General features: G+C 38.8%; 1 protein-coding gene across 1 annotated transcript in view; it reads left to right on the plus strand.

Moving 5' to 3' along the window:
- PTPRM (protein tyrosine phosphatase receptor type M) overlaps positions 1-20927 on the plus strand; it is a 712503-nt gene that overhangs the window by 673601 nt on the left and 17975 nt on the right. The window contains exons 25-30 of the mRNA XM_065399529.1: positions 542-639; positions 13216-13332; positions 17758-17912; positions 18214-18349; positions 18917-19066; positions 19587-19760. Of these exons, the coding sequence (XP_065255601.1) occupies positions 542-639; positions 13216-13332; positions 17758-17912; positions 18214-18349; positions 18917-19066; positions 19587-19760 (830 nt within the window). The remainder of the gene's footprint in view (positions 1-541; positions 640-13215; positions 13333-17757; positions 17913-18213; positions 18350-18916; positions 19067-19586; positions 19761-20927) is intronic.

The following is a 20927-nucleotide window of genomic DNA, read 5'->3' on the forward strand; positions in this document are numbered from 1 at the left end:
CGGCAGAATAGACTGTTGTCATGTCATGCCAGGGATCTTTACCATTTCCCCCACTATTTTAAAAATGATATACTGCAACTCAAAAAAACTATAACCTCTGCTTCACTTCAGAAAGTACAATTTAGGTGTTGGACTAATTTGATAGTGAACACTAAGAAAAATATTTGAAACCAGAAAAGGCCATATAATCCATTGAGGCTCATTTTATTCCATATATACTTTCCCCAGAATATCATCAAATTGTTACCAGAAAGAGTAATGTTATCCATTTGTCTAATGCCACTTCTGGGTATTATGGTGATAAATATCTAAATGTTGGAGAACTAACTTTCTTTCACAGCACTATTTCGGGGGGGGGAGGGGGGGGCGGGGAATAACTTAAATGCTGGTGGGCTGGGTAGTGAGAGAAATTCAACCCTAAATGAAAAATATGACAATACTGATATGTACAGATAAAAACAGTCTCTCAAAATTCCCTGGAGATAAGCTTCCAATCCCAAGACTTTCAGAAAATAATCTTTCCTTTGATATATTATTTCAGGACCAATGCAGGAGACGATATATGACTTCTGGAGAATGGTGTGGCATGAGAACACAGCCAGCATAATCATGGTAACAAATCTAGTGGAAGTAGGAAGGGTAAGTAATTTTTGTACTTAAAATGATGAAAGACTTTTGAGATGTTTACTTTTGGATATTAAATAACAGACCCACAAGATGCTTGTACACAGACTATAGCACATAAAATATTTACCGCTTCTTCTACTAAAAGGTGTACCGTTAATTATTTTTAAAATGGCTTGAAGGCTTGGCTTTGATAATATTTGATAACATTTGGCCAACAGAGGCAAAGTATTATAACTTTATGTGCATCTAATTATTAATAATTACAATAAGCATCAAGGAAACCCTTCTGAGGCAACTTACATAGTCTTCTTTCAGATTAATTCTGGAACTGATTGTTCAGACAAGAGATTAAATTTTGAGACTGCACATGTTGCACAGAACTATGCGGCAATACATTAGATAAAATCCATCGTGTTTTTATTCCCCTGTTCCCTCCCCACCCCCCGTAAAAAATGACTCACCTTCTTAACCAGGAACTTAATCAAATTGCATGTCCAGGTCATAGTCCTGTGCTTACTTGAGTTTCTAGGTGTGGCTCAGCACAGATAGGATTTAAATTTGCTTGGATGTGGGAATAATAAGATGATGCTGTTTTACCCTGTGCGCTGTAAATGGAACAATTAGCCTAACTCACAAGTGCACTGAAATCAGAAAATAGAATCAGTGTGCTGACCAGGAGTGGGGTCTAGGGGGAAAAGGAGGGGCCTCAGGGGAAGAGGTGGGATGGGGGAGGAACCTATACTCCTGCTGGAGTATCCAATTTTTAAATATTACAATGTTGGCCACCCTATCTTCTGGTCATGTCTTTGCTGCTAATATGATTTTCAGCAGGTATTCAAAAGAGGCACTCTCTTTTTAAAACACACCAATAATGGACCATTTTATTTTACTACTGGGTCTCTGCGCTAGCGTCAAATCTTAGCTAGGATTTTCTAAGGGAAATTCAATAAGATTAGGGCACCTAACTCCCCTATGTCTCATTGAAAATCCTAGCTGAAATCAGCAGAAACATTGGCTACTCTAAGTCCAGCATTTTCATTAACTGCTGAAGTATGCGGAAACAGTACATATATTCTAGTGTGAGCCAAAATGGTTTTGATGCATGTTTTTAATTTCTTGGTAATGGGGTGGTTGACATTTTCTGCTGAAAAATGTTTGTATTATAGGGAGATCAATTTTTAGGTATTATGCATCAGATTGTCAGATCTAGCCTCTTGTTTGCAAGTTCAGTTTTACATTCTCAGTTTATTGTACCTGTATTTTGAGTCTATGGTTAATTGTTAGTTTAAATCCTACCGTTTAGACATCTTGGTGCCTCAGACTGCCCACAAATCAAGTACCAGTACTGTACTTAGAGATCAAAATGATAGGATTTGTGACTGCAATTAACACCAGCTACAAAAACACAGGTACCATTAATTGCAGAGGCAAAAAGAAAGACTAGGCTGACGCCACTTTAAAAATCCAGTCCCGTGAATCAAATATAGGCTTAAACAATGTGACAACTACACTTACATTCAAACCAAAATGAAAGAAATATATTTGTAATAATAGTACACGCTTAAGTATACTTAATTTGTTGGAGCTTTATACCTCAAGAAGGGATATTTTAAGGAGATAGTCCTTCCCCCCACCTTAGGGCTTGTCTACATAAAGACACCCAGAAAATTAATACAAATTAACTAAAGCTGTGAATTTGAAGTAGATTAAACTGCATTAAACCCTGTATGTACACTGTTAATTCAGAAGTTAGATGGCCTTAACTTGGTTTAGTTAAATTCACTTTGGAAGTCAATTAAACTAAACTGAATTAAGGCCCCTTAATTTCTGAACAAGGGCGTTCACAGAGGGGATTAATGCAGTTTAACTAACCCACTTCAAATTCACACCTTTAGTTAATTTGTATTAACTTTCCTGGATGACCCCATGTAGACAAGCCGTTAGAGGCAAAAACAGCTTATCAGATGAAACAGTATATTGTTATCTTAGAATCAACTTTCTGAAGCATAAACTCAAGTGGACTATCAGGTTTCACTCAGAGGAGAGAGTGAAGATCTTGGTCATAATCCTTCAGCCCTCAACAACAGTCCTTGCTAACTCAACACATCCCCTCAGCTACTTCTACTGTCAGGGGCCCCATTGTGTTTCTGCACAGGTAACAGCAGAAATCCCAAAGGCAGGCAGGCAGGCTGCAGTGCCACCATGCATCCTACGTCATGTGAATCCCACAGGGCCCACGGTACAACAGTCCAGCTGGGACACAAAGTTGCAGCTTGCCGAGATATATATCCACTCGATAAGGGAGCAGTAGTTAATCGCCCCTGGGCTTTGCCCTATAAGTGAGCACATGCCCCATTCCAAAAATGGGGCTGTCATCACCAAGGAGATAAATTACAAACATGCCATCTGTCTTTCAACACCTAGCACAAAGGGCTGTGCTACCTTGATTACTAATGATTTTAATGGGGCTCTGTCCTTGAATTGTTGTCATCATTTTCTGTTTTGACAATAGGTCAGATTCCTGGAGGGCAAACCCAGTAACCTTTCCTGACTTTGAAGTTTTACTTTTTTGTTGTGGTTGGTAGTATTAGATTTACAGATTTGTTTACAGACCACTTGTCCTATTTAAGTTGAAAAGCAAGGGAAAGTACCTTATTTTTAAGGAAAGAAGAACACCTATTTAACATGTTCCTCACATAATGTGCGTCCTTCATGAATTAATCACTAAGAGGGTGTATGTGTATTTGTTTACCAAGACTGGCTGGATAGTCATTAAATCAGTACTAGGCACTTGCTTTTTGCCCTGGAGCATTATGCATCAGGGCTGTTTTAATTGCTGGTGGAGGAGCCACCATGAGGCTTTCCCTAATGCAAGCACCTGCTGCAGATGACTCATTCCCTGCATTCCCCTCCGGCAGGGTCTGGGTATATCTGCCAATACCTGTCATTATCTCAGACACACTTGTCAGAACCGTGCATCCCTTTAAGCTCTTGTGTGTTCCAGCAAGGGACCCTTGTCAGTTTTTCTGGCACCTGCAGACTGCTGTGCACCTGGTATTTAAATGGCACAGAAATGTGTTTTGATTGTTTTCCCTCTTTAATGAACCTACTTGAGGGACATTTAGCTCTTTATCTAGTAGCCTGTTACCCAGTCACTCACATTTGCATTGTTTGTGTGGAGACTCAAAACTCACTTGTGTTGTTATATCAATCCATCTGCCAGAAGTCTTATCACAAAATCTGCAGGGCTCCCAAAGGAGACTTTTGCACTGGTCATTTAAGCTAATGATTTCTAAACATATTTAGTCAGTTTTATGAAGACCTCATTAGAATGTGACTGTTTATTAAAAATCTAAATGAGGTCTCACAATCATTTAGGAAAATCATTGTTGAGTTGCCATGAACAGTTCTCTGATAACAGGTGATGAAGTGCTTTGAGGCAAAGAGAGGTTGAAGCAGATGTGAGAGTCTCGACCAAAAAAACTACAGGTTCTTTAATAGCATGTATAAAAAGTCTGTTTCCTCATTAGGTTGGTATTGGCCAGATTTTCCATTTAAAATGAAGTTTTGCATAAAAGAAATGACACTCCGCTTAAGGAATAAGATGCAGACAGTTTTAGGGCCAGAATCAAAATTTTCCAAGCCACCGACTAGGGGGCAAAAAATAAAGCCAAGACCTCATAAAAATGCTCCAGTGAGACAAAGCTATTCCAAAATAGTAGGCTAATCTGAGAGACCTCTAATTTTCTGTTTAAACTGTGTAACTACTAAATTGTTTGTTATTTTACTGAGTTGGAGTTAGCTTAACATGGGGATTTTTCTTCTAGAAACTGGTATGTTTATCCAACAAAAAATGTGATGATTGGCAAACATAGACAACAAATCATCATTGTCACTTCTCAGAGACTGCATGTAAAGCTTGATCCTCCCATTGAAGTCAATGGGAGCCTTTTCACTAACTTCAGTGGGAGTTGGATTAGGCCCTTACGTGAGAATCATATTGGCCAAAGTCCCCTTCTGATTCTTGTTGGAGACCTGTATAGAATCTCACACCTTGAAACATCACTTCCTTCCCAAAAGCTTTATGGTGAAGGTTTGGAAAGCTGGTGAGTTCTGCTCATGTACCTGTATCAGTTTCTTGTAATATCCTCCTTTTCACTCATTGAACTGTTACTGATTTTTTGGTGGGCATCCAATTTGGCTTGTCACATCAATTTACATTAGATTCTTTCAGGAGTCACTTTCCACACCCTTTTGCTTGATGGAGGAGTTTGGAAATAAAGAAATGATGAAAGCAATCATGAAACCCAACAGAAGCAGCTGATATATAAATTCACTGCTAGTCCTCATGTTTTTCTATCATTATTTTAGTATCATAAAATATTTACCAACAGGTGGCAGCAGAAATAATTATGCAAAATAAAACCAAAGCAGAAGCATCATATTAGAAGCATAATAATTAATTATAGTGTCACTGTTATTATCAAGAACTAAAAACAGCAAGTTCTGACAATATTAATATACAGTACACAAAAAATTAGTTTGGAAGCAGGCAGGGTTGCAATAATGTAACATACCTGAGACAAACACACAGAGCAAGGAAATGAATAGTTAAGCCAGTAACCCTCTACTCCTTACCCTCTACTCCTTCATGCACACCTTAACTTTACCACAGCTACTGTATACAACAGACTATGCATTGCAACTTTAATTCTGCCCCTCTTCCACACATATGCACACACTCCTTTATTGGATTATTTTCCCCCAACAATAGTAGACGTGGTTGTTTGGTGTAGTAGTTGGTTGTACTGGGACACAGCAGTTTAGTGTTTGCAGAATGGCAATTAAAAGTGATGATGAAAGGCTGGCATCCTTGTGAGCGCAGAGTTAAGGTTGCACTACATGGTCTGTGTTGTGTGGTAGTTGTGGTAATAGTAGGGTATGGAGGGAGGAGTAGAGAATATGTGCAGTTAGATGTTTTAACTTTTCATTTCCTTGCTGTTATGGATTTGTCTTGGGTATGTTATGTGTGTAGCAATCTTAACTATTTCACAGAAATGTGTTTGGGGTATTAATATCCTAGGGTGTTTCAAAGTGTAAGTAAGAGTGGGTACATGGGTGAGGCTAGGCAGACCTGTATGAAGGTAGAAGATTTTACCTGCCAGCAGCTGCACGTGAGCCCTTCTTAACCAGTGGCTGCCCAAGAAACTATTGTAGGGTAAAATCTGACAGGAAAGGGTGGTTCCTATTAGAGAAGATTTTATGTATACCCAGCCCCCATCAATCAAGTATCCATGCACTTGGCACTCATCAATCAAGCTTGGGTGCACAGCAAAAACATTTTTAATTATAATGTGAATAATGGTTAAAAATGATCCCAAGTCCATAATCTGTTTTTTTTTTAATTAATTACACCAGATCTACTCAGGATCCACATATTTACCATTTCTTGTTTAGACAGACATTGGTTCATAAAAGATATCAGTCAACAGTGAAAAGTAGGACTGCCAAGGACAAATATTAGCCAGATCCCAATTCCAAAGACATTGTATTATAAATGTATAATGAGAAACCAGACACAAACTACATGTAAGATTCAATGGGCATAAAACTAACCAGGTGTGAAATTTCACAGCAATTAGCCACCCACTTTTAGAGTAAAACAGGAATTTATAGTCCACAATTGAATAGAACTCTAACCATAAAGCCTCCATAATATTGCATTAATATTGCATTTCACATGCAAAAGGTTCCCAAAGCACTTTTAATACTTACCACATAGTATATGCAAACTATATGTGGGATTCATTTAACCCACTACTGAAGTGCAGCCACTGCTGGGGTGAAACACAATAACTTTAACAGCACACAAAATTCTACATTAATATTTAGGTTAAAGTGTAGAATATTTTATCTAATTGAAACTGCAGGGAAATTTAATAAGACTTATAATTACACAGGTTGGAATTAGTTCTGGATATTGGGGTTAATACACTTGTTCTTATGAGAAGTGTCATGGATTTTTTAAGGACCATCAGTGACTAAGATTTCTTTTATCTCTGAAGATGGAAACCAAAATATAGAGATGGGGGGAAAACAACAGATGCATTAAATCCAGTCCCTGTCTCCAGGCCCTCTCTAATCTGTGTTCTAAGACTAAAAATATTGTAATTCCCCATTTAGTGTTTATTTTATTCATAAATATATTTTTTCCTGGTAACTTCTATACATACTCAGTGGTGGTGGTAGTTGTTTTTAACAGAACATGATGGCAGATATGTTTTTTAACAGAATGCCAAACAAAAAAATTATAAAATCTCGTAATTTAAAACCATTGTTAATCTGGCAAATCAGGGAATAACATCATATGTCTAGCAGTCTAAACACATTTCTGCTTTCTAAACTTATAACCTGAAATAACAAGTTGGCCTTATTCCATCATGCTTAGCAGGGGAGGAGTCCTCAGGGGAAAGAATTGGCTGTTACTCTCCAGGAAACTAAAAGGACTCTTTTGTAATCCTTTAATAAAGATGTCCACAAATCAACAACATGTGCCTCATTGAACAGAGCAGCAGCATACATGTGCACAACATTGCCCGGTGTAACTTCAAGCAAAGATGAATTCAGTTTTCAGTGTTTTGTTGCATTCCCTCGTTTGCAGTAGAACGGATGCTGTAGAAAATATTCCTCAATTGAGATTAATATCTTAATTCTCACTAATCCAATTTAGACAGATCAATTTGAGAAGTAAACACAAGTGGTTTAAGGAAACACAAATATATGGATAAATGTGTTGGGGCAGATGTTTGGATACAGCCTACATGCACAGAGCAAAAGCTAAAGGATGTAAAGATGGCTTGAAAGCTCATCTTTTCACTGCCTTGAGCATCTGTTTGTCTTAGGTACACCTCTACCTCGATATAACACGACCCGATATAACACGAATTCGGATATAACGCGGTAAAGCAGGGCTCCGGGGGGGCAGGGCTGCGCACTCCGGTGGATCAAAGCAAGTTCGATATAACGCGGTTTCACCTATAACGCGGTAAGATTTTTTGGCTCCCGAGGACAGCGTTATATCAAGGTAGAGGTGTACTTATACGACCCTCATCACCGTAAAATATCTGCATGTCTTACAAGCTTTAATGTATTTAGCTTTATAACACCCGTGAGATAGGGAAGTACTATTGTCCCCATTTTTCAGATGGAAAACTGAGGCCCAGATCCTCAAAGGTATTTAGGCATGTAATTCCTGTTGATTTCAGTGGGAGTTAATTGCCTAAATACCTTTGAGTATCTGGGCCAGAGAGACTAAGTGACTCACCCCAGGTCACACAGGATACACCACACAGTCTGTGGTGGAGCAGGGAATTGAAGTCCCAGGCTAATGGTCTAACCCAGGGGTCGGCAACTGTTCAGAAGTGCTGTGCCAAGTCTTCATTTATTCACTCTGATTTAAGGTTTCTTGTGCCAGTAATACATTTTAACGGTTTTAGAAGGTCTCTTTCTATAAGTCTATAATATATAACTAAACTATTGTTGTATGTAAAGTAAATAAGGTTTTTAAAATGTTTAAGAAGCTTCATTTAAAATTAAATTAAAATTCAGAGCCCCCTGGACCGGTGGCCAGGACCTGGGCAGTGTGAGTGCCACTGAAAATCAGCTTGCGTGCCACCCTTTGGCACACGTGCCATAGGTTGCCTACCCCTGGTCTAACCTCTAGACCATCCTTCCTCTTTCCAGTGGACCACAATCCATAAATGTAATGGTCCATTGGACCATCCTTCCTTATGATGCTGCTGCTTTGTGCTCGACCAGTTTCTCTAGGAATAATCTTATTTGCATAAACCTTTTATGGCCACAAGGGTCAAAATCACCCCAAGATAAGCAATGACATAGAGGCATCCAGCCACACCAATTTCTTCATGCTGTACCAGCAAAGGGGAGAAGGCATGTGGCATATGAACCCTTTTGTCAGCTCTAAGTTGGATTAGAAATAGAATGATCTTCCCTGGGCCTGCTCACCCTGTTTTATGGCTAGATTATGCCAGCAGTGCAGCACAAAGCAGCCACACCGCACCAGAGGCCCTAGGCCATCGTATAGATTTTAGTTAACTAGATAACATTCTGTTTTTATTTTTTAATAAATCATTTTGGCTCCAATCCTGCAACCATTTAAGCACGTGTTAAACTTTATGTATGTTTACTCAATGTGCCGAATGTTAAGCAAGCACAGAAGGACCTGATTCTGATCTACACTAAGGCCCTTCACATTAATGTAAAGTGCATTCAAGAAGATAGTGTAAATGGGAATCAGGTCCATAAATGTTTGCTGCATCAAGACCTTTATTTGTTTGAAGTAAATACCTTTACAATGAGGATAGAAAAGATTTTACATAACTATAAAACATACTGCTAGTAAAAATACCAAAATGTGTAGGTCAAAAATTTTAACAGAGCCTCTTCAGTTACTGCATTTGGATACATTTCTTTGGTTTTTGTATAAATATTTTGAACATATTTTAAAGCACAAGTTGAACAGAAGGTTTGGGTATATGATACAGATCTATCTATCTATCTATCATATACCTACACCTTCTCTATATATGTATATATAGTTAAAATAAATACTAAATGTATTATATTTGGTTTTTTCACAACAAAATAAAAACACCAATTACAATAGGTTTTCGCACCAGTAAAATACTGATAAATGTCAGCCACAGGATAGAGAATACAATTTTCAGTGCTCATATAAGTAGAACAAAGATTGAGAGGTAGCTTTGAGATTATCCCACATTTGTTTCTAATCACATTGCCAAAAAATACAGGTGTACTCCCCCTAGAAGGTAAACGTGTGATTGGAGGGAGGTCATGACAGTTCTATGGGCATAAAACCCCAGGTGCACTTCTCCATCTGTTACATATGTATTTATTTTACTAATAGCTTTCGGGATATGTAAGCAGATCATCATCTACTTACATCTCAAAGACAGCAAAATAGGGTAAAGTTAGAGCCTAAATGATAAAGATAAGGGTGGCAAGTTGTGCTCACTAGTAAATATGGCAAACAATATGGGAGGCTTATAAACAGTGAAATGGAATAGTGATTCAGCTTGACTGCTTTGAAACAGTGTATATGGCCTTAGGCAAGTAACATGCTCTGAAACTATGGCCATGAAAAGCAAGAACCAGAATTCACTCATCTTTGGAATAGGAACATTACAGAACTGATATGTGAACTGGCAGGGAAATAAACCTCATAGTTAGTATTCAGCAGTTTAAATAACACTGATCATTCAGATTTCCTAATTTGCTTTGATTCTAAAATATCCTTAACAAGATGTCATATAGCTAGCTATTGCCCATGCACTGCATGGCTTATTGTTAATGCGGAACAGGTTTATACATTCTAATTTAAAATTAATCCTGAACTAAGTAAAGATAATAAAATAAAATAAAATAAAAATTTTAAATGGAATCTCATGGATGTAAAATGAAATAAGCCATCTAAAGTCATCTGTGAAAACTTTTTATACTTTTTACTGCTGTAAATCAGGATAACTAATCTTACTCTCTGTGGCAGAGCTGCATGGGGTACTGAAGTTCATAACCTCTGTGCAGGATCCCCCAACCCTACCACAACTGTTCCATTGGGTCATCTTAAGTGAGAATTCAAAAGAAAACAAAATCCAGCCATTAAGACAAAAGAAAGGGGACGTGTGCATCACAAAATCTGCCACAGAAGTGGTCCTTTTAAATGTCCCTATTCCTTAATCATAATCCGGGCTGTCTAGACTGCACCTGTGACCTGAAGAAGAGCTCTGTGTAGCTTAAAAGCTTGTCTATATTCACCAACAGAAGTTGGTCCAATAACTTTGTCTCTCTAGACTGCACCAAGTTAGAAACATGCGTGTTTTCCTTCAGACCCAAGTAGTTTAGGTGAATCTATGTTTTAAATAGTTTATTTTACTAACCTTAGCTGTTTTGAGGTGGCAGGGACCCATCTGAAAGGAGCTGAGCTAAAGTTAGAAACATGATGCTCAGTAGTTGTGTTGTGACTAGGACCACTGCTGCAGCTGCTTCCTCTTTCATACGTGCCTTGGACATGTGTATGTGTATCATATTTCACCCATGAAAAAGCTACAGGCAGGAAGAGGAAATTAAGGTCAGAAACAGGGCTGTCAGTAGGCTGTACCAGTCTGGTGACAATGTGAAGAGGTGCTTACTCTTCACAGGACACAGGAGAACATCTTCACCATGTGGGGAAAAATGCTATTTCAAATAGTTCCCTAACAACAAATGTAAGGGTTCACTCAGTTTGAGTCAGGGATTTGAACAAAACCAGTGGCCTGGATTATCAAATAGAACAGACAGGTAGATAAACAATGAACCACCAATATGTTTCTGATGGCTTCCCTTTTCCTAACTTCAGGGCTTTTGGAAAATCTTCTAAAAAAGTATTATAGACAGTAGAATAGAAGTACCAGCACTATGAACTGCATGCAGCTATTTTTAATGTTTTAAATGGTGTGTGTTCATTGCTGGCAACAGATATTTAAATACATTTCTCCAGTGAAGAATGAGACTAAATATAGTGCCTATTTTTATTACTGTTCTATTCATTTCCAGTGTAAAATTTGCAGTAACTTTTTTATGCAGCCAATCAAGAATTTATGCAAAACTATGTACTTGCATATATTAGAAGATTAATATTTAATTTCTCCTTGGTGAAAGGAAGGGAGAAACATCATATGTAACAGATACATAATAGATGCTGGTCCTATCATTTAATGCACTACTGGAACATGTCCATATACAAAAGTGATGGTTGTGATATAAGAACCCGAATAGAGAAGAATAGAATTTAAATATTTAACTAATTAATGTGTAATGTTCCTCACCAACCATCTCATTGAAAAAAAATTGGAGAAAGGGGACAATTTTTCAGTACAGTAACTCCTCACTTAACGTTGTAGTTATGTTCCTGAAAAATGCAACTTTAAGTGAAACTATGTTAAACGAATACAATTTTCCTATAAGATTTAATGTAAATACAGGGGATAGGTCCATTTCCACCTCTATGGCATTTCTTGAAAACGTGCCCATTATTGAAAAATGTAAAGCTGCTAATTGAGCTTCTATACGTACGTAAGCTGAACATTACGCAGTAACTCGTGATACTGCTTTCGATGCTGTGTTTGGCCCAGCTCTACTGTTTTCCATATTGGACTTGACTCCAAAGCTCCCTCCTCCTTAAAGGGGAACTGCTCGGTAATCACCTACAGTGGAGCACCTGTAGGGACACTACTCGAAGAAGAAACAATGGTTGCTCACCCTGTGCGGTAACTGTAGTTCTTCGAGATGCGTGCCCTATGGGTGCTCCACTACCCACCCTCCTTCTCCTCTGCTTCGGAGTTCTCTGCTATAGGGCTTTGCAGTAGAGAAGGAACTGAGGGCAGTTTGCCCGCACGCTGCTATATAACAATGGCATGGGGCATGAGGCTGACTAGCACGCATGCGCGGGCTGAGCAGACACTGCTGTGAGAAACCTCTGATCAAAGGCACTGGAGGCACAAACGCACCTAGAGCAGAGCACATAACTCGAAGAACTACAGGGTTGAGTAAGGGTGAGTAACCATTTCATCACAATACACAACTCTCCTCACCCCACCCACCCTCAGAAAGGTGAGTAGCACAAAAATGCTTCACATTTTAATTTTACATACTTTGTGCAGATTGTGCTAGGCTGAACTGGGGTGCACCAAACCCCGGAAACTCTTGAATAGAGTTCATGCAAGCCGTCTCTCCTCTTTCCTTTCACTGGGATGCATTCCCCAAAGCCCACTGAAGTCAATTATTGTTCGGAGTCACACAGAGAGTCAGTGTTAAAGCCAGGAATAGAATCTCTGGACTCCCAGTCCTGTGCGTTAGCTATATGACCACCTCTGACCAGTTCTTTTGAGAAGTTAATTCTAAGTTGGGAAAATAGATGCTTTTTCTTTCCAACATTAGACAAACCCTTATGTCTGCAGCATGCATTGTCATTTTAAAAGAATGCAAGGTATTTTTGAAACAAGTAACAACTGCAGGTGGAAGAAAAAATCCAGAGGAGCTTGAGTTTATTCAAGCTTCTATTTGTAGCTTTTCCCTCTGGATACTCGCTGACTTGGAAAGAACAAGAAATGAATAGTTATTGTAACTGAGCTATGCACAGTGTAAACATCCTTCATGCTACATAGAAATTTGCCTTATTTTACTGAATATTATTCCCACCTAGAACCCCAAAACTGTCTTTTAAAAAAGGTATGTCCTTTAAATCAATGGTGAAGTGGTTAAAAAAAAAAAAGAAGTAGGATAATTAACCAAGCTAAACTATATTCCCCAAATGAGAAGTTGGCAAACTCCATTTACTCACATTTACCCTCAGCTACACTACTGCTTTAAATACACGGACCATTTCCTTGTGTGAGCAGCCTCACTGTTTTATGGGTGGTTGAATTTGATATCGTAAATCACTGCAAAAGGTACAGAACAGATTCAGATGCTGAAAAATATGAACCTTAAATTCTTTTGTATTTTTAAAAGGTCAAATGCTGCAAATACTGGCCAGATGACACAGAGATATATAAAGACATTAAAGTTACCCTAATAGAAACAGAGCTCCTGGCTGAATATGTGATTCGAACATTTGCAGTAGAAAAGGTAAGTTTGGAAAACTGTATTTTCTAAATATGATGTTGTTTTCCCATACAAGTTAAATACATGTAATTTTGTCACTTTGGAAAGATCCTAGATTTCACTGGCTAACAGGCAGCCCATTTTTCATAGCATATTACTTTTGGGTAGTCTTCCAGTGCTCCCTTATGGAAGATTAGATTTTCCCCTTTCTTTAAATGCAGATCCTTTCTGCCTTGCCCTGGCCCAGACTTGAAATGGAAACAGAAATTGCATTCCCTTGGGGCACTAAAGGAGGAGAGGGCTCTGACCCACCCATCAATTAAACAGGACATTGATGTTGTTTTCCTGTCTTCTGTTCACCACAATCAAGCCAGTCTGTGTCAAAAATAAGTCTTTTCATATACTACTATTATTCAGATGTCTAGCATGATTATAACCACTGTAGTCCACTGGTCCAATATATTTCCTGGTCTTCAGCAGAATTATTTTAGAATGAAGTAATTTTTTTAACAAGACTTTATGCGGGGGAGATCCTTTACAAGCACAGTTACAAATGGCATACTGTATTGTCATTTAGTTGATTTGAATAATGCCATTAATTTGGTTGTCACTTAATTAACAGGTACTGTATTAAAATCAGGCTGTTGTTTCAGACGGTTTACAGCCTAGAGAGACAACATATAAAACTACCACCGGGTGTGCCGGAAGTAGTGACAAAAGCAGCATGGTTCAATGCTGAGATTTAGCATGCATTCTGAATGTTCCATGATTTTTGTTCACTCACTAGTGTGTCTTGAATATCAAATAAGTCATTTTCAGTTATGTATTCCTATTTGCCGTGGCATCAATTTTCTTTAAACCAAGGTTTTAAAGGTGTTCCCATCAAGTTACTGAATCATCTAATCTCAGTTTGTGTTAGCGCATCTTGTCCATGATCTCACAATGCATGACAAAGGCAGATTCAGGAAGATGAGCAATGAATTTTTCCTATTACATTCTTCAGCCTAATCGTTAAATATACACCAGTCCAGCAAACAGAATCTAATATTAGTAATACTTTTTCCTCGGCTCATTCAAACCTGATGTCTCCTACTATTTAGATTTTTTAAATAAACAGATGAGAAGCAGGTGGTTAGACTTTGAAGAAGATGTGGTTTGGGTGATTTCTATTCATCAAGTTCTAAGCTCATGCTTTGAAGTTAGCTTTTTGCTTCTTAGTCAGGACTGTGGAAAAAAAGACATGGAGGATTTTACAGTTACTCATGACCAAAAGCTCATGAATAAGTGAATTGAAACAGATAGGGATAAACAATCCTATTTTATTTCAAAAAAATTTCTCCATTTGAAAATACCTCATTTAGACATCAGTTTTTTAACAATAGGCAGCTTTTCAATAAGCTGATAATGCAGCTTCTGTGTGGTTCAGAGAGGAATATGTTTGTTTTCCCCCCCTCTGTTATTTATTTTTTTAGTTTTCCTTATTGTGCTGAACAGTCAGGGCTACCCATATCCTCCACCATATCCTCTTTCCTGAATTTAGATTGTATAAAATGTTTCTGACCCACTTAGTTATTTTTAGGTCATTTATTTAGTTATTTATTTAGTTATTTATTTATTGTTAGGTCATTTTTTCTGTATGGTCCTAAAAGAAAACTAAGGGGGTTATTTGTTGGGGAGGGAGTTGATTGTTGCATTTTTAAAAAAGAAATGACAGTTCAGTTAATTTCAGGGTGTAGTGGTTGTAATCCTGCTCCTGTGTAATTTAGAACTTAAAGAAACTTAGGCCCTGATCCTGCAAACACTTTCATATGTGCTTAACTTTGTGCACATGAGTAATTTTTCAGGAACTACTAGTCAGTGGGACTACTCGCGTGTAACAGTAAGCAGCTGAGTACGTGTTTCAGGAGCAAAGCCTAAATTATTAACAGTCTAGGGATAGTTTATAATATGACAGACTTTTCATCCCTTTGATTTCAAAGAAAAGGTGAAAAATATTGTCTTTCCAAGCTGAGCATATGCTTTCATGATTCACAAAGTTGTGATTCTGTTTTGGGTATAAAACCCAGTAGGGAGGTTACAGAGAGATGAAAATGGGTCTTTGTAGATACAATAAAAATAACTCATTATAGCAATATGCTATATGCAAAATCCTTTCTAAAATAGTGGAGCACTAGCACAAATGGTAGACAAAAATTACACTTGAAATATTTAAGTGTGAATCCATTGGGTGTATACAGCTCACGTTTTGAAGGTACATTGTCATTTGCACTTGCCAGACAAGTAAGTGTGCTTGCAGACAGGCAATTACATGAACAGCTACCTATTCTGCATGTGCAAATGGAGGTTTTGCATGTGTAATGGATGTACACTTAAATTTTGGAGGTGCAATTTAGGTGGTATGTTGACTACAAATGTTAAAATCCTTTCGTAGACAGGGCAATTTGTATTTTAACATATTAGATGGTAGGGCATCAGCCTCCCTATTAATGTGTGTGAAAGTATAAATTGCCTTGTCTACATTAGGGTTTAAAAACACATCTTTTTCCCAGTGAAGACATAGCCTAAAACAGAACACATTCAAATTTGGATATATTTTCCTAACCATTGCTTGTTCCTGTTGCAAACATACATGAACCTTAGGTAATCTCTCAAAATGATCCATTTTCCTTAATTTCCAAGTCTCTGTCTCCCTGATCTTGATCCTGCTCCCACTCCCATTGAAGACAATTGAGGTTTTGCTATTAGCATAAGTGGGAATAGGAATGGGCCTTCCGACATATTGCTTGTTTTCAACAGCCCCTTTGAGATACAGATTTCCTAAGTGTTGGAAATCCCTGCCCTGGTTCTTGCATACTATTAATAAAGCTAAACAACTTTATACTACTTCATTACCATGCAAATAGAGTTAGGCCTTTTATATGCAAAGTAGTTCAAGACAGAGAAATATAGCCTTAAGAAGAAGAAACACAGAATACCAGATATTAAAATAATCAATATTTATTCCACAGCTAACCTTTATATCTGTCCTAGCTGGACACCACCTGTCATAATATTGTTTGCTTTTTAAATGTATATGGTGGCCTCTGGTGTATAGGTTTGTAAAAGACTACATTATACTGGCAAATACACAGGGCTGCAATTATACAGAGGAAAAAGTAGATTTAATAAAATCCATCTACTTAACTAGATGCCCTACAGGTTGATATTGCAAATGACAGTAGCAGCATTTGGTTTCTCTGCAAATACAATTCCAATAGGCCCTCTGTAGGTATGTCTCTATATACATGTACTATGGGGCTATGTCTTCACTACCCGCCTGAATCGGCGGGTAGAAATCGATCTCTCGGGGATTGAATTATCGCATCTCGTCGGGACGTGACAATCGATCCCCGAATCGATGCTTGTACTCCACCAGCGCAGGTAGGAGTAAGCGCTGTCGACGAGGGAGCCGCGGAGGTCGATTTGCCACCGTCCTCACAGTGGGATAAGTCGGCTCAGATATGTCGAATTTAGCTACGCTATTCGCATAGCTGAATTTGCGTATCTTAAATCGACCCCCCCCCCCAGTGAAGACGTAGCCTAGGTGTTAAATTACTAAGGGCTAAGTGGTGGTTAGCCCTTAAGTGGCTGAGCAGTGGAGGGGAAGTAAAGAGCCTTCTCCCTATCTCCAATGCTGCCCACATAAGGGCCACCCAAACTGCAACCTTTGTGGTTGGAGGAGCACACACAGGTGCTGCTACTACTGGGTTGCTTCCCTGGGAACAAGGAATGAGAGAAATGAACATCAGAAATTCTAGGGTGAAATCCTGACGTCACTGAAGTCAATGAGAGTTTGCCACATGATTTCTGTTCCTGGCTTTGTTGTTGATTTACTCCCTTAGGACTAAATTGTTAAAGCTGTTTAGGTGCCTAAAGATGCACAGGGCCGGCGCTTCCACTAGGCGACCCTAGGCGGTAGCCTAGGGCGGCAGGATTTGGGGGGCGGCATTTTGCCATCCTCGGCGGCAATTCGGCGGCGGGGGTCCTTCCGCTCTGCGTCTTCGGGGCGCTTCGGCGGCGGGTCCTTCACTCGCTCCGGGACCCGCTGCCGAAGCGCCCCAAAGACGCAGAGCGGAAGGACCCCCGCCGCCGAATGCTCTGAGGAGGAGCACTGCTGCCTAGGGCGGCAAAAACCCTGGCGCCGCTCCTGAAGATGCAGGTGGGCATTTAGTGGAATTTTCAAAAGCACCTGAGCAGGTTAGTATTAAACCGACCTATTTGATGCTAAGGTTTTGAATCCAGTTGAAAATCCACACCTCATCTTGCCTTTTAAAGAACTCCAGTAGTTTTTTTTAAGCAAGGCCCAAGTTGTTAAACTCATGTTCAAACAAAGTCTCTCTCCTAATTTCTTCCCCATTTTCATTTCTACATTTTTTTTCTTCTTCTTCTTGTTTATTTGATTCTGGACAGAGAGGTGCTCATGAAATCCGAGAAATCAGGCAGTTTCACTTCACAGGCTGGCCAGACCATGGCGTACCATACCATGCAACAGGACTGCTGGGATTTGTACGGCAGGTGAAGTCCAAGAGCCCACCTAATGCCGGCCCACTGGTTGTACACTGCAGGTAAGCAGAATGAAAATGTCTGCTTTCCGTTTTCCCACTAAGACTCTGGGCCTCATTCCTCCCCCGCTACGTTGTGTAATCACTCCATAAGTAATTGAAGCCATAGGAGCTACTCATAATAAAGTAAAGTAAAAACATAAGAAAAAATGGCAAAATCGAGCCTGAGTCTTGCAAACCCCCATACACAGAACTCTTGTTGACGTCAGTAGGTATCCCACACCTGAAGCACTTGCAGAATCAGACTCAAAACCTTATATTTTCTAAGAATTCATACAGCATGGACTGTGCTCTTTTATTTTAGCGCTGGTGCTGGTAGAACCGGATGCTTCATTGTCATTGACATCATGCTAGATATGGCAGAAAGAGAAGGTGTCGTAGATATATACAACTGTGTCAGGGAGCTTCGATCTCGAAGAGTTAACATGGTGCAAACTGAGGTATTGGCATCTTTCTTTGACTGTTATTGTATCATTTTCAGTGAAAGTACTGCTCTTCATAACATACGCTACCTGCCACAACACATGGAAAATACCTCATATGGTGCAGTGAGGAACAACAAAGCCATTCAGTATTTAAACAAGCAAACATATGGGTGGTACCTTATTGGATTCTGATTTTGGGGGTGATAAATGCTTTTAAAAAGATAGTTTGGGGGATATTGTTTAGTCAGAGCTAAGATCCGCCACTTTGGGTCCCATTTATGAGCAGAAGTGCCTGTGGAGCTGTGCAAAAAGAAAAATGCAAGATGAGGCCACTATAAAAACCGTTTTTGTGTGTGTGTACAGGTTGGTTGGCTTATTTATCATAACTGATTGGGCCCAACCCTTGCATAGCTTTTTATGTATATAATAGTATATGTCGTGAACTACTTTTGCTCCCTACGAACTCTACTCAGTGTACATTGATGTTAATGGGAGCTTTATAGATTATTTACTGTTTACTTGAGCACTAATACTTGAGGTGTGCTCCCTCTAAGTCAGTAATTGTGTTGACTGCTTTACCAGGAGCAGTACGTATTTATCCACGATGCAATACTGGAAGCCTGTCTTTGTGGAGATACTTCTATTCCAGCTTCTCAAGTTAGATCTGTGTACTATGAAATGAATAAACTGGATCCTCAGACTAACTCAAGTCAGATCAAAGAAGAATTTAGGGTAAGTCATGAACAGCACAACGTGGGTACATGCAATATGGCTCCGTGTCCCATGCCTGTTGAAGTCAATGGAGACCCTCCTTTGATTTCAGTGGGGTTTGGATCAGGCCTATGAGGGAAGAACTACAAAATAGGGCAATAATATGTCACAAATTTCTGTTGAAATATGTAAAATAATAAAGATATCCAATAGGGCAGTTGTAAAGTTCTCTCTTTCCTCATAAACAGAGGTTGGAATCTTATGTGGTTTCCCTCCTTGACCCTTTCTCCAGAATACAGGTAACCCTACAACCATCTTTCAGGTTCTTCCTTCATATGTGCTCATGTTCAGCAATCAAAGGTTTTTGCTTCTGAACCCAGCTGTTCATTTGTTCATTTGTTTTTCTTATGGTTTTTTTACATTTGTAAATTCCCTTTGAAACTGTATCCCAAGTTGATTTGAAATTCTATTATTTAAATATTTTAGGATTCGTTCATTGATGAGCTAACCTTGCTCGTGTATTGTTTATTCTTTTTCATAGACTCTAAACATGGTGACTCCAACACTGCGTGTAGAAGATTGCAGTATAGCACTTTTGCCCCGTAACCATGAAAAGAATCGCTGTATGGATGTTCTGCCTCCAGATAGATGCCTGCCTTTCCTCATAACAATAGATGGGGAGAGCAGTAACTACATTAACGCCGCACTGATGGATGTAAGTCCCATTATATCATTAATAATAAAGCAGGAATAAACTCCAAACTGGAAAATCCTGGGAAGCGCAGTCAGCACCAGACCACTCAAATCCTTCCACTTCCCTTTCAAAAAATGACACAAAATCTTTAAACCTCTGAGTACATTTAGGATCCCTCATATGTTATGTCACAGCCAAGGTTCCACAACCACACAGAGAAAGCCAGCCAGGGAGTACTGACAAATTTTAAATGTCTGCATTTCTCGCTAGCTCTTGAATTTTTAACCATCTGGCCTAAGAGAAAAAGAGTTACCTATTAAGTCACCAAGGCAGCTAAAATGGGATAATAGGGTTTGCAGCAGTATTTTAGTTCCCTTTCCTTCTAATTTACGCAGTAATTAACAGAAAAAATAATTGCCTGTCAGCACAGATAGCACACAAGACATTACTCCAGTCGTTCTATTTACATCTGTCTGAATGAACATTTCCTGTTCAGATGATGAAAAAATGAATATTTTTAAATGCAGTTATGGTAATTTTAATAGTGCTAATGGGATATCAGTAAAAAGACACTTAAATGTGTTTTACACTCCCTAGAGATTTATAGTATATCTCTGACATTTTAGAACTGGAGTAATTAAAATGGTGACACACACACATACAACAAGAAAATAGTGTTTAGGAAAGAACGAACACATTTGAAATATTCTTTCTGAAAAGTAAAGCTTCAGTAATGATAATAGTTTGCAGTCATATAGGACTTTCCATCCAAGATCTCAAAGTATTTTACTAACGTTAGATAAGGCTCAAAACTAGGTGTTGTTATCTTTGTTTATATGAATAGGGAAACATGCAACAAAAGCTTAAATGGCCTGTCTAGGTTCACACAGTGTCCCGGGTCACACAGGAAGCCAGTGGCAAATCTCAGATTATAATATCTCCTGTCTTGCCATTATACCACATCCCATCATAGAGAGGTCAATATTATTTTGTTTTGTAAATAAGTACTGATCAAAAAAGAGGATTCCTTAGTATTAGCTTTTGCAGCTACTTATCTTATTATGAGCTGTTTACCTTTGATATCAAATTGTTGGGCTGGATCCTCAGATGTACCTGAGCCATGCTTGGTGCTCCAGGGCAGGGGAGTTAGGTGGCTTTCTGCCACTTTTCCATCCTCCTAATCTTGGA

The sequence above is a fragment of the Emys orbicularis genome, chromosome 2 (genome assembly GCF_028017835.1).
Source record: "Emys orbicularis isolate rEmyOrb1 chromosome 2, rEmyOrb1.hap1, whole genome shotgun sequence".
Lineage (NCBI taxonomy): Eukaryota > Metazoa > Chordata > Testudines > Emydidae > Emys > Emys orbicularis.